The sequence below is a fragment of the Thalassophryne amazonica genome, chromosome 5, assembly GCF_902500255.1.
Source record: "Thalassophryne amazonica chromosome 5, fThaAma1.1, whole genome shotgun sequence".
In the NCBI taxonomy this organism is placed as follows: domain Eukaryota; kingdom Metazoa; phylum Chordata; class Actinopteri; order Batrachoidiformes; family Batrachoididae; genus Thalassophryne; species Thalassophryne amazonica.
This window is the reverse complement of record NC_047107.1, coordinates 59,914,973-59,928,620: the sequence shown is the minus strand read 5'-3', so window position 1 is coordinate 59,928,620 and position 13,648 is coordinate 59,914,973. Positions and strand designations below refer to the sequence as shown.

General features: G+C 41.0%; 1 protein-coding gene and 1 long non-coding RNA gene across 2 annotated transcripts in view; one reads left to right on the top strand and one right to left on the bottom strand.

Moving 5' to 3' along the window:
* Window positions 1-6,457, top strand: part of LOC117510617 (guanine nucleotide-binding protein G(q) subunit alpha) — an 85,251-nt gene extending 78,794 nt beyond the window's left edge. Inside the window, exon 8 of the mRNA XM_034170411.1 lies at window positions 6,186-6,457. Within this exon, the coding sequence (XP_034026302.1) occupies window positions 6,186-6,376 (191 nt within the window). The 3' untranslated portion in view covers window positions 6,377-6,457. The remainder of the gene's footprint in view (window positions 1-6,185) is intronic.
* On the bottom strand, window positions 1,242-10,027 carry LOC117510618. The gene is made up of 3 exons (XR_004560763.1): window positions 10,018-10,027; window positions 6,754-6,756; window positions 1,242-1,328 (listed from the first exon to the last, which is right to left on the bottom strand). It is a non-coding gene; the product is annotated as an uncharacterized LOC117510618 (long non-coding RNA).
* Between the last annotated feature and the right edge of the window lie 3,621 nt (window positions 10,028-13,648).

Genomic DNA, 13,648 nt, shown 5'->3' with positions numbered 1-13,648 from the left:
CCTTCACACTAAACACCACATCACAATAGTCAAAACGTTCTCTTGCTCCCAGTCGTTAGAGGCTGCGAAAACAAAGTTATGTTATAACAATAAGTACATCCAGTCCTTCATTCCCAGCTCAGATTGACCCCAGAGTGCTAAAACAAAATTGAATTCTCAGGATTGCATTAAGACAGGTGCAAAACAGCACATCTCCGTTCTCATGAGAAAGAAGACAAAGCTAAAACAAGGTTGAATAACACATACATTCTCAGGGTGAAGTGCAAAACAGCACAACACCGTTCTCATGAGAAAGACAAATGTACAAACGTTTAACAGTGATAACATATATACAAAATCTTTAACAGTTTGTAACGAAAATACGTGTTGTGGACCGATTGGGAAAATATCTAACCGGTAATCAGCCAATCAGAGTGTGCATAGTGTTGCAGCCATGTAATAAAATAAAATGGTAAAATGATAAAATGGTCACTATCGTTTAAATTGAAGTGGCACCCTCCGGGGCTGAAGAATCAAGCCAGTGTGGAATGCCAAATCTCCCAGATGGAGGAGTTTGAGTATCTCAAGGTCTTGTTCACAAGTGGCGGCAAGGTCAAGCATGAGATCGATTGAGTGATTGGGGCTGCGCCTGATGTTTTATGGACATTGTACCAAACTGGTATGAAGATGGTGATGCTCCAGTCGATTTACGCTCCTGTCTTCACCTATGGTCATGAGGTTTGGGTAATGACTGAAAGATCAAGGTTGTGGATACGAGTGGTGGAAATGGGGTTCCTCCATTGGGTATCTGAGCTTACATTCAAGGGCAGGGTTAGAAGCTCTCATGTTCACAAGGGACTCAGAGTAGAGTCGCTGCTCCTTTGCACTGAAATGAGCCAGCTGAGGTGGTGTGTGTTTCTGGTGAAGATGTCTCCTGTTCTTGCGAGCACGTCTGTCTAGGACCCAGGATATGTTGGCTGTGTTATAGCTCCCAGATGGCTTGGGAAAGCTTCAGAGTCGCCCCAGGAAGAGTTGGAGGACTTGGCCGATGAGTGTGTGGCCTGAGCTACTTGGTTTCCTGCCATCGTAACCCTGCTAAGCTTCAGAAAATGAATGAATCAGAAACAAAATACTGATAATTTGCTTGCATATGTAACTTAAAAATTTTGTATCAAGCTTAAGCTATTAAAATGTACGAAAAATAGGTGCCAAAGTTTTCTTCTATTGTGACACAATCTAGTATGCTTGCGCGTGTGCTACCAGGGATTTTGGGCTCCATCAAAAGAAATCTTACTGCCCCCATATTATTTTGTCTGTATTATAATTGTATTAGGGGCCTCTCTGGGCCCCTGTCAATCATAGCCCCCTAGAATCCTTCTCTTTATTCTCCCCTTTTTTCGGCACCCATGTGTATATTCATCTAATATATAAAGCTGACCGTGTGTGTGTGTGTGTTCACTATGCACAGCCACAGTAATTAAGCACAATCCACACCAAACTTGCTATGGTGACTGGGGGCATCAAGGGGGAGGTCATTGGGGCCCTTAAGTTGAAAGCGTACATGCGCAAACGCATACACATGGTCAGCCATATATATTAGATCACGACCTGCTCACTGGAGCCCTTATTTTCGCAGTTCACATGGTACTCGGGTCAGGTAGCAAGCATCACACTTTATTAGACGTAGTAGCAGCTCGTGAGGGTGCACCTTAATTATAATCCAAACGGGCCAGCGTGCGCCATGTGCCAGTTAAAGTGCACGTTTCTTCAGTTAAAATGTACCTGCTGTGCCAGAACATTGCAGTGATATGACATGCATCATTCACTTGAGTCTCATGAATGTCACAAATTGGTCTCTGAAAATTGATGATGACATCATACACATAATGTAATGCAACTTACTGTACCTTAACTAAAATCACATGAAATATACAATGACATGGCTAAAATTCTTCTTCATTACCCGTGAGTAGAACAGGTAACAGCTAGGAATATATTGTGTGTGTGTGTGTGTGTGTGTGTGTGTGTGTGTGTGTGTGTGTGTGTGTGTGTGTGTGTGTGTGTGTGTGTGTGTGTGTGTGTGTGTGTGTGTGTGTGTGTGTGTGTATTAAAGGTGTCACGATTTAGTAAGAGTTCAGTTTTTGAATTTGGTTTTTTATATACTAACTTTAATCTGTGAGCAGCCACTTTAGCACTGTGAGACAAAGTCTTAAATACTCCCCCATTTAATATTTATGAATTGGATTATATCTCTGGTCATTTATACTGGGATGAATTTACTGTGACCACAGCCCCGAACCCGGTGGTGGACACCGGAAGTAAGGGATGCCGTCAAGCTGAAGGAGTCCTACTTATCTTTGTTGGTAGGTGGGACCACAGAGGCAGCTGACAGGTACCGGCAGGCCAAGCGTGCCGCAGCCCGTGCGGTCGCAAAGGCAAAAACTCGGGTCTGGGAGGAGTTCGGGGAGGCTATGGAGGAGGACTATCGGTTGGCCTCGACGAGATTCTGGCAAACCGTCCGACGCCTCAGGAGGCGGAAGCAGCTCTCCACCAGCACTGTTTACGGTGTGGGTGGGGAGCTGTTGACCCTGACTGGGGATGTTGTCGGGCGGTGGAAGGAGTACTCCGAGGATCTCCTCAGTCCCATCGTCACGTCTTTCGAAGAGGAAGCAGAGACTGGGGGCTCAGAGGTGGACTCATCCATTACCCAGGCCGAAGTCACTGAGGTGTTTAGAAAGCTCCTTGGTGGCAAGGCCCCTGGGGTGGATGAAGTCCGTCCTGAGTACCTTAAGTCTCTGGATGTTGTGGGGCTGTCTTGGTTGACACGCCTCTGCAACATCGCGTAGCGATCGGGGACAGTGCCTCTGGATTGGCAGACCGGGGTGGTGGTCCCTCTGTTTAAGAAGGGGGACCGGAGGGTGTGTTCCAACTTTAGGGGGATCACACTCCTCAGCCTCCCCGGTAAGGTCTATTCCAGAGTACTGGAGAGGAGAATTCGACCGATGGTCGAACCTCGGATTCACGAGGAGCAGTGTGGTTTTCGTCCTGGTCGCGGCACACTGGACCAGCTCTACACGCTCCATCGGGTGTTCGAGGGTTCATGGGAGTTCGCCCAACCAGTCCACATGTGTTTTGTGGATCTGGAGAAGGCGTTCGACCGTGTCCCTCGGGGTGCCCTGTGGGGAGTGCTCCGGGAGTACGGGGTCCGGGGTCCTTTGCTAAGGGCTATCCGGTCCCTGTACGACCGCAGCAGGAGCTTGGTTCGCATTGCCGCTAGTAAGTCAAACCTGTTTCCAGTGCACGTTGGCCTCCTCCAGGGCTGCCCTTTGTCACCGGTTCTGTTCATTATTTTTATGGACAGAATTTCTAGGCGCAGCCAGGGTGTAGAGGGGCTCTGGTTTGGGAACCACAGAATCTCGTCTCTGCTGTTTGCGGACGATGTGGTTCTGTTGGCTTTGTCAAATCAGGACCTTCAGCGTGCACTGGGGCGGTTTGCAGCCGAGTGTGAAGCGTCCGGGATGAAAATCAGCACCTCCAAATCCGAGGCCATGGTTCTCGACCGAAAAAAGATGCTTTGCCCTCTTCAGGTCGGTGGAGTGTCCTTGCCTCAAGTGGAGGAGTTTAAGTATCTCAGGGTCTTGTTCACGAGTGAGGGACGGATGGAGCGTGAGATCGATAGACGGATCGGTGCAGCATCTGCAGTGATGCGGTCGCTGTATCGGACCGTCGTGGTGAAGAGAGAGCTGAGTAGGGGGGCAGAGCTCTCGATTTACCGATCGATCTACGTTCCGATCCTCACCTATGGTCATGAGATTTGGCTCATGACCGAAAGACCGAGATCGCGAGTACAAACGGCCAAGATGAGTTTCCTCCGCAGGGTGGCAGGGCGCTCCCTTAGAGATAGGGTGAGGAGCTCGGTCACTCGGAAGGAGCTCGGAGTCGAGCTGCTGCTCCTCCACGTTGAAAGGAGTCAGTTGAGGTGGCTCGGGCATCTTTTCCGGATGCCTCCTGGACGCCTCGCTGGAGAGGTGTTCCGGGCACGTCCCACTGGGAGGAGGCCCCGGGGAAGAACCAGGACACACTGGAGGGATTACATCTCTCGGCTGGCTTGGGAACGCCTTGGGGTTCCCCCGGAGGAGCTGGGGGAGGTGTGTGTGGATTGGGAGGTCTGGGCGGCTTTGCTTGAGCTGCTGCCCCCAGGACCCGACTCCGGATAAAGCGGAAGAAAATGGATGGATGGATGGATGGTTGAATTTACTGTGCAGGGTGGTTTTTGTTTTATGTAGGGCAGACCGAAGTGTTGACCCAGACCGCCTTCAATATTTTGAACATTTTAAGTTTGGTTTATTTTTGTGCAAATGACGGCATCTCATAAAACCTCACTCTGTAGAGATTTGAAATCTGTGTAGGCAGTGCCGCTATTCGTTATTCGTAGGTAATTTTACACTAATTCATAAAAAACCGACAACTCTTGTAAGCTGGTGCTGTGCTTGAATCATCGGAGTGATCTCATATGGGGCAGTGATTCAACACAAATGCACATTGGTACACTTTTGTTTTTATGTTCATATTTATTTCAGAAGAAAAAGGTAAATTAACCAATGCCGTTTTATGCTTCCAAAGTTTCTGGGTGGAATAACGTAGTTGTAAGACGTCTTGTGAATCACATCAGAGATGTCTGGTTACACAAACAGCATCTTTAGATTTATTTAATTATTTCTTGCTAACTTTTACGAAATGAGGAACATATCAGATTTATACAGAAATGCAGCTGTTTCTGAGCATATTCTGCTATCTTGCATTATTTTGTTTTGAGTGACCAACCAGCTGACGTTACGCTGCCTATTCACTGGGATTGACAGCCGCTGTGTCGCCTTGCTCAGTATTTGCATAAAATAGACTTCAGGTCTATTTTGGCCTCGCCTAGATGGCAGCACAATGACCACTGTCTTGTCGCTCGGAAATGTCCACTCCGATTGAAATGAATGGCAAATTGTCGCTTTGCTTCTGTCGCTTGTAGCTAATGTAAGTGTAGCATGAGGGGGCTGACCCCACCTCCTGCACAGAGCAGGAGATAAAAGTCTTGGGACAAGAGCAGCGCTACTCGCTGAAATATCAGTGACTTACGGAAACAAATGGGCACATGTGTATATTCATACTGTGCAGGGTCATACTGTGTATTCGGTGTACAGTTCTGTGCACTGAACTGTCACTTGTGTGCCTTACAATTCTATACAAATCCATGTATTGTGACACTGCTAATATGTATGTGTGTGTGTATATAACTGGCAGTTTGATTGCAGACGCATAAAACACTGAATACAACCCCTGGCAAAAAATTTTGAATCACCAGCCTCGGAGGATGTTCATTCAGTTGTTTAATTTTGTAGAAAAAAAGCAGTTCACACACATGACACAAAACTAAAGTCATTTCAAATGGCAACTTTATGGCTTTAAGAAACACTATAAGAAATCAAGAAAAAAAGATTGTGGCAGTCAGTAACGGTTACTTTTTTAGACCAAGCAGAGGAAAAAAATATGGAATCACTCAATTCTGAGGAAAAAATTATGGAATCACCCTGTAAATTTTCATTCCCAAAACTAACACCAGCTAAATCAAGAAATATATTTAAAAAGGCAGTTAAAATTAATATGATTCAGAAATACGACCTGATGTTGTAACTTTGAAACCACATGTATACTTTTACTGTATAAAAAAATAAAAGAGAAAGGAAAGAAAAGGGAAGAGGAAAGAAGGGGAGAGGGAGAAAAAAGGGAAAGGGGAGAAAAGAGGGAAAGGAAAAAAGGGAAGAAGAAAGAAAGGGAGAAAAGAGGGAAAGGAAAAAAGGGAAGAAGAAAGAAAGGGAGAAAACGGGGGAAAGGAGGGAAAAAAAGAGGAAAGGAAGAAAAGATGGAAGGGAGAAAAAAGAAAGAAAAAAAATTTTTCTTCCTTTTTTAGACATTTTGATTCTAATGTTAATAATGTGATTATTATTTAATTTGTAAATTAATCTTCTGTAAAAAGGGGTAGATAATATAAGTTCGCTTCTTTCTACCCCCTTTCATTCAGGAGTATTGTTACGTTTATGTTTTCTGTTGGAATGACTTCTGGTTGTGTGGTTGGAACTGAATGGAAAAAAAAAAAAAAAAGACTGGTGCTACTGTTTCAGAGATGTACTGATGGCGTGTCACCTTCTCTTGTGCAGGTCCGCAGAGGGATGCCCAGGCCGGTAGGGAGTTTATCCTCAAGATGTTTGTGGACCTGAATCCAGACAGCGATAAGATCATCTACTCTCACTTCACTTGTGCCACTGACACAGAGAACATCCGGTTTGTCTTTGCAGCTGTCAAAGACACCATCCTACAGCTCAACCTAAAGGAGTACAACTTGGTGTAGGAGGCGACCCACCCCATTGACTGACACAATCTGTGAAAACATGAATCATATACACATGCATTTAAGAAAAAAAAATGGGGGTGGGGGGAGAATCTAATGGTTGCATAATACTAATTTATTTGCCATTTGTTGATCTCTTGGTCCCTAAGGGCTGAGCAAACTAAATGTTATCTTGCTATTTAAGGAATTGTATTAAATGTCAATTTTGAAGGATTTGCTGTTGAATATTCACAGCAGCAGTCTTCAGTTTTAGGCTTTGTGCATTGTGAAGGTTTTGTTGTTTTGTTTTGTTTTTTTGACAAAAAAGAACCAACATTGTGCACTCAAGGTTTGGGGTGTGTGTCTTGTCTGTCGATCTGATGTACCATTGCCAGTACATGCTCTCCTACCACCTGCATTTTTATAACAAGAAAAAGACTGTCATTATGTTTTTTTGTTTGTTTTTTTAAACCTCTTCCATCCTTAACTGTCATTTCCACAGACTCGCCGCAGACAATACTTTCGCAGAGCAAAAATGAAGTCGCAGATCTTTATTAGATTGCTTTTGTTTTCTGATTGGCAGGGCTAGTTAAATTTGTGTAAACTGTGATTTCTTTTTTTAAGTTCTTACTGAAAAATTTTTAAACAATTATTATTGTATTGACTTCTGTACCATCTCCTGAGTAGAATGTGTACAGTGGCCACTTGACACCATCTTTAGAAGTAATGAGAAAAGCTTTTTGGTGTGTTTTTTCACTGAAGAGAAGGTGGGGCTCGTCACATATCATCATGTCCTCAAAGTCATGGACACAGTGGTTATTTTACATCAACTAGAGGGTGTTAAGAATGTTAAAATTTAACAGACCATGGTGTTAAATGATTGTTCAACTGTGCCACATTAACATTTTTTATTTTGATCGTATTACATATACATATTTATTGCCAATGCCAAACCAGCTCCCACAACAAACTCGACTCAGTGCCGTCTGTTCAGTGTTTGGAACAGGAACCACGTGGTGATCCGGTGTGCGGACTGGCTTGTGAATCCATTCATTAATTGCTGTAGTTCTAAAATACTCAACAAAGTGAACTGTATTTTCCCTCTCATCTTGGACTTAGCAGGCAGACAAAGAAACAAGCCTTTCCCTGCTGTCTTTATAATTGGCCATTCACAGCCCAGCTCTCTTAATTGCTGTCATTTGAAAGCAGAGTAGAAAAAAAAAATTGACTTGTTTCTCTGTGAAAGGGCAGAGTGTTAATATTCAGTTTGTACCAAAGTAAGTCTTGTTCCTCGTTTAGTAGAGGACCCACCCATTGAGTCTGTGACCAGTTTTCTGGGTTTAAGTTTTCAATGCAGATTCTTGGAGATTGGCCCAAAAAATGAGATTTTAGCCGAGGTAATTTTTTTTCTAAGTGCGGGTAACTCCACTAGGGGCGATAAAGAAAATGGCGGTCAAAATCAATATTTTGGCATATTTTCACCTTTATGTGACCTACAACACTAATTTTGGTGTCCAAATCTATGTTTTTAGGGACAAGGAATTCAAATATGACCATAAAAATCACATATTTGTAACCTAGAGAGTGCTGTAGAATGTGTTGGACAGTGATACAATTTTTGGGTTTTCGTGGTAATATATATATGTTGAATATGTAACAGTGTTTGCAGTCCATTTAATTGACAAGAAAAACACATTTCATAATGCAAATAATGTATTGAATGTAGTTGAAGATGACATGCCAACATCTAATGAAAGTGATGGGGATGATGAATACAGTGATACAGAGGATGAATGACTGAATCCCAATTATGATGTTATGTTCATAATATGGTTGATTTAAAGAGATTGCCTAAATGCTAGTGTAAATGTAAGAACTTAAACATATTTAACCCAATAAGAAACTTGATATTGTAAAACTGTGGCTGCTATTTTGCTGAGATGTATTATAAAGAAGTGGATATTTTGATGATTGACTTACTGTAGTTACAGTGTACCCAACATGTACTCACTATGTCAGCATATTGACCTCCCATAACTTGATATATGACTGATATTGCCATTCCTGACTTTCTTGTCATTTCAATGGACTGAAAATACTGTTGCGTATTCAACATATATTACCATGAAAAGTCAAAAATTGCATTACTGTCCAGCACATTCTACAGCACCCTCTAGGTAACAAATATGGTCATATTTGAATTCCTTAACCCCAAAAACAGATTTAGACACCATAATTAATGTTGTAGTGCACATAGAAGTGTTAATATGCCATAATGTTGATTTTTGGTCGCCATTTTCTTTATCGCTCCGTGGTAGTTAGCCCACACTTAGAAAAAAATTACCCAGAATAAATCTCATTTTTTGGGGGCCAATCTCAAATAATACTCTCGGAAAATTGGTCACAGATTCGATGGGTGGGTCCTCAACTAATTGGCACCTTCAGGTTGCAGTTTAGATATTTTTTATCATAATTATTATTATTCAAGGATTCAAAGGAATTTTATTGTCATATGCACAGAAGAACATGTTCCCTGCACAATGAAATGTGTCTACTGCATTTAACCCATCCTAATTGCCAGTAGGAGCAGAAGTTGCCATTAGGCGCCCGGGGATGATTATTATTATTATTAAATTTGTAACAATTCTTGAAGACATGAGCCTGTAATTTACATTTATTGAGGCATAGTGCAATTACGAATGCTATAATCATTGTACATACATCTCTCTCTCTCTCTCTCTCTCTCTCTCTCTCTCTCTCTCTCTCTCTCTCTCTCTCTCTCTCTCTCTCTCAGCATCTACGTTGGCTTTGTAATCATTACTTTTGTTGGCAGATTGAATGTGCGGTATTGAAAATGTGTATCTATATAATTGTATGTCTAATGACTAATTCATTTTGGAATAGAAGTTATTTACATGTTTGCTTTATTTTTTTAAGAGAATGTAAATTTTGTTGTGCCACTTTTCCCCCTCTAGCAAAGAAATGTTTGGCTTCAGAACTGCACAAAGAGGAACATTACTATCAAATAACAGATTTAGAATGCTCTTTGGTTAAATTACCTTTTAGATTAAAAAAAGTTCAGATGGTGTATGAGCTACGGGTGCATTTTGCTTTCATTATACTTAATGTCCAGTATCACTGCACTGTAAAAACTCAAATGTACCAAGTATATTTGTCTAATGTGTAGTCATAATATCTAATTACAATTAATATGACAATTAACAAGACAAATTGCATAGTGCATCTTAAAAAGCATGTTATTTCAGTTACCTGAAATGAAACAACCTTTTTTTTTCCACTCACCAGAAGATTTTTAAGCTGCTTTTATTTCTAAAAGATGTAACACTTGCCAATACTCATAAAATTATAGGTCAGAATGGGTTTTGTCAGCAAATTTCAATTTATTTCAGCACTTAAAGTTAAAACCCAGCTTGTTTTGTGTGAAAAAAATCTGCCAATGGATCAAGTGAAAATTCACTGAAAATCTCTTGAACCTTGCAGAGAAAACTCATTTTGTGCCTATATTTTGTAAATATTGGGAAGTGTTGCATCTTTTACAAACAGAGCAGATTAAAAAAAAAAAAAAACTCAAGGCTTTTCATCTCAGATATGACTTAAAAACAAGATGTTCCCAAGACATTCACTTCAGATTTTTATAACACATTATCAAAAACAAGCCCTTACTGAAATTTTACTTGATCAGTTTTGTCATACAAGTGTAATATATTTTGACTAGAAATTAGCCAAATATATTTGGTAAGATTTTGATTTTGCAGTGTGCCACATTTCATTAGAATGTCTGGTGTTATAAGTGTTAGGAAATGACAGCATAGGGAAAAACACATTGCCTTATTGAGTAATCTGTGCCTCTTTGATGTCCCTAAGGCACCTGTTGTGTTTATTTTGTGTGCTGTACAAGCTGTCTCCAAAAATGACTTCAATTTGGAGTGTAGCTGTGTCAGCACTTTATTAGCACATGGATTTCTAGCCCAAACACAACCCGTAATACTCAGTCAGCAGGTTCGTAATGTCTTAAGGTGTACGATCCATGTCATTTTATTGCTGTGAGATTGATAAACGGTAATAGTACCCATTAGTGCTTTAGATGTGTGACAGTATTTCCATATATAGCTTTACTTTCCTACTGTGCCAGATTTCTAATCGTCGGAGTGAATTGAGGGCCTTCTGCTAAAAAAAAACACAGACTTCAGCATCCCAACAGTGATTAAAAGTATTATCCCGTCTCACTTGCAGTGTACTTGAAGTCTGAATTGTTACAAGAAGCACTTATCAAGTGCTGGGGGGCAACTTCTCAAACACTTCACTGTATGCAATTGCCTGATGAGATGTTTTGAAGCTGGACTGTGGTTTATGATCACAAGTCTGCATCCATCCTGTTTACCAATTGTTAAGTGTAAAAATTGTTAGATCCCCTTCTGCACTGAACTCACTGAGGAGAGAAATTGATGTTCATAAGCATTTGTAACTAGTAAACAGTAAAACAGTCTGTCCATTACCAACAAAGTTAAGATTACTGGTTTTCTTTGAGAGGCTGAGATTTTTTTTTTTATTATTAATATATTGTGATGCTAACAAGACAGGTTTAGAGTGATACTGTTTGCTGTTTTACAACTCTGTGTGAAATAGAGACAGTCATCTTTAAATTGTGGGTGGATTTTCCCCCTTCAGGATGTCTCATTCACCTGTTTTGGACTTCCAGTGCGATGCAGTGTTATGTGTCCACACAGACAAACAGTGTGTAGATCTACAAGGTTGTGATGGTCTCTGTCTGCATTGATGGGAACTTCTCTCAATCTTTTTTTTTTTCTTCTTCAAAATCTGTGACTATTACATCAGGATCAATGAGCAGGAAGTTCTGCTCAGTGATCTCAGTGGTTCAGCTTTAAGTGAGCATAAATGGGATCCAGTTTGGAAAATGACTTGTAATCTCAAGCAACCCATAGAACTCATTTCTCCTCCCCACAAACTATCTTTAAAGACTGGCAACAAGTCTGACACATGGAATGTCCAACCATTTTTATGCCCCTGTACAATGAAGTGTATAGACATAAAGCCAATGTGTGTCAAAGGTCAGGTTTTGTGATGTATTGATGCTTCCATTCTAAATTATCTTAGATCACAGGGAAGAAACATATTAAATTGCTTCTGAGGTGTTTGATCCTGCTCAAATGCAATCAGCCCCACAGACGTGACAAAGTCATCAGCTTGGGGGGGGGGGTTCCCTGCGTGACCTGATTGGAAACGGGGTTATTTGTACTTTCTTTGTTTCTGCCGATGACATGTTCAATCTTTCTGTTTTTGTAAATGTTCTTGTTATAAAGCAATCATAGACTGGACTTTTCAAATGTGTATTATTGAGAATGTTGTTCGAAAAGAGGAAAATAATGTGGATAAAACAAGAGTAAATTGCACAAAAGGTCCTCAGGGTGGTTATTTTGAATCAAGGTGAGCTGCATTTCAAATATATGAATTAACCTCTATAAGTGTTAGCCTAAGATGGTTTTGATCAATGTGTGAAGTATGGAACTGCTTTTATTTCAGGAAGCAAAACCGATACCAAACAAGCACCAGTGACCACCTCATCCAGGCAACAAACTCACAAGCATTTTCAATTTACACCTGCTCCTTATTTCCATCATGCATATAAGATTATTCCCTCCAACAATCCCAGACATGTCCTGCAGGTGGCAGACAGGTATATGGCGTATGACAATCAAAACTAGAGTGTCACATTTGTACAGCGCAAACTTCTGTCAACGCTGTTTTTACTTTTTGATTTATGAATTCTTTTTCATCTAATTTTCACAGAACATTGGTTATCACTCCTCAGTCCTCACTAGTCTCCCAGTTCCTGCCACTGAAAAACATCCCCACAACATGATGCTGCTGCCACCACCATGCATGTAGTCATATACAGCAAGAGAAACAAAATTCTTACTCTGCTGTCCACACTGTAGCAGAGTTACATATTACTAGTAAAAAAAATTGAATGGAAAAAACCACAATAAGTAAAAATGCAATAGCAAAACTATCTGATATATAGTTGTATGCAAATGTTTGGGCACCCTGATAATTTCATGATTTTCCTTTAGAAATCATTGGTTGTCTGGATCAGAAATTTCAATTAAATATATAGCAGACAAACACATTGTTATTTGAGAAGTGAAATGAAGTTTCTAGTATTTACAGAAAGTGCAATAATTATTTAAACAAAATTGGGCAGGTGCATAAATTTGGGCACCCTTGTCTTTTTATTGATTTGAATACATTGAGCACTCATAATTGGAACACAAAATTGGTTTGGTAAGCTCATTTACCCTTGACCTTACACAGGTAAATCCAATCATGAGAAAGGGTATTTAAGGTGGTCATTTGCAAATGTTTCCCCTTTTTGCATCTCTTCCAATGAGTGGCAACATGGGAGCCCCTAAACAACTCTAAATGACCGGAAAACAATGATTAGTCAACATCATGGTTTAGGGGAAGGATACAAAAAGCTATCGCAGAGATTTCAGTTGTCAATTTCCACTGTGAGGAACATAGTGAGGTAATGGAATATGGCAGGCACAGTACTAGTTAAGGTCTGAAGTAGCAGGCCAAGAAAAATCTCAGATAAGCTGAAGCGAAGGATGGTGAGAACAGTCACAGTCAACCTACAGACCTGCTCAAAGATCTACAACATGATCTTGCTGCAGATAGTGTCTCTGTGCATCGTTCAACTATACAGCGCACTTTGCACAAAGAGATGCTGTATGATGCTGTAATGTAGAGGAAGCCTTTCTGCGTACATGCCACAGAGTTGCTTGAGGTATGTTAAAGCACATTTGGACAAGCCAGCTTCATTTTGGAATAAGGTGCTGTGGACAGATGAAACAGAAAAAGAACACAGCATTCCAAGAAAAACACTTGCTACCTACAGTAAAATTTGGAGGTGGTTGCATCATGCTGTGTGGCCAGTGCAGGTACTGGGAATCTTGTTAAAGTTGAGGGCCACATGGATTCCAGTCAATATCAGCAGATTCTTGATAACAATGTTCATGAATCAGTGACAAAGTTGAAGTTGTGCCGGGGCTGGATCTTTCAACAAGACAACAAACCTAAACACTGCTCAAAATCTACTAAGGCATTCATGCCAAGGAACAAGTACAACGTTCTGGAATGGCCTTCTCAGTCCCCAGACCTGAATATTATTGAAAATCTGTGGTGTGATTTTAAGCGGGCTGTCCAGGCTTGGAAACCAACAAACCTGAGAAGAATGGTCCAAAATACCTT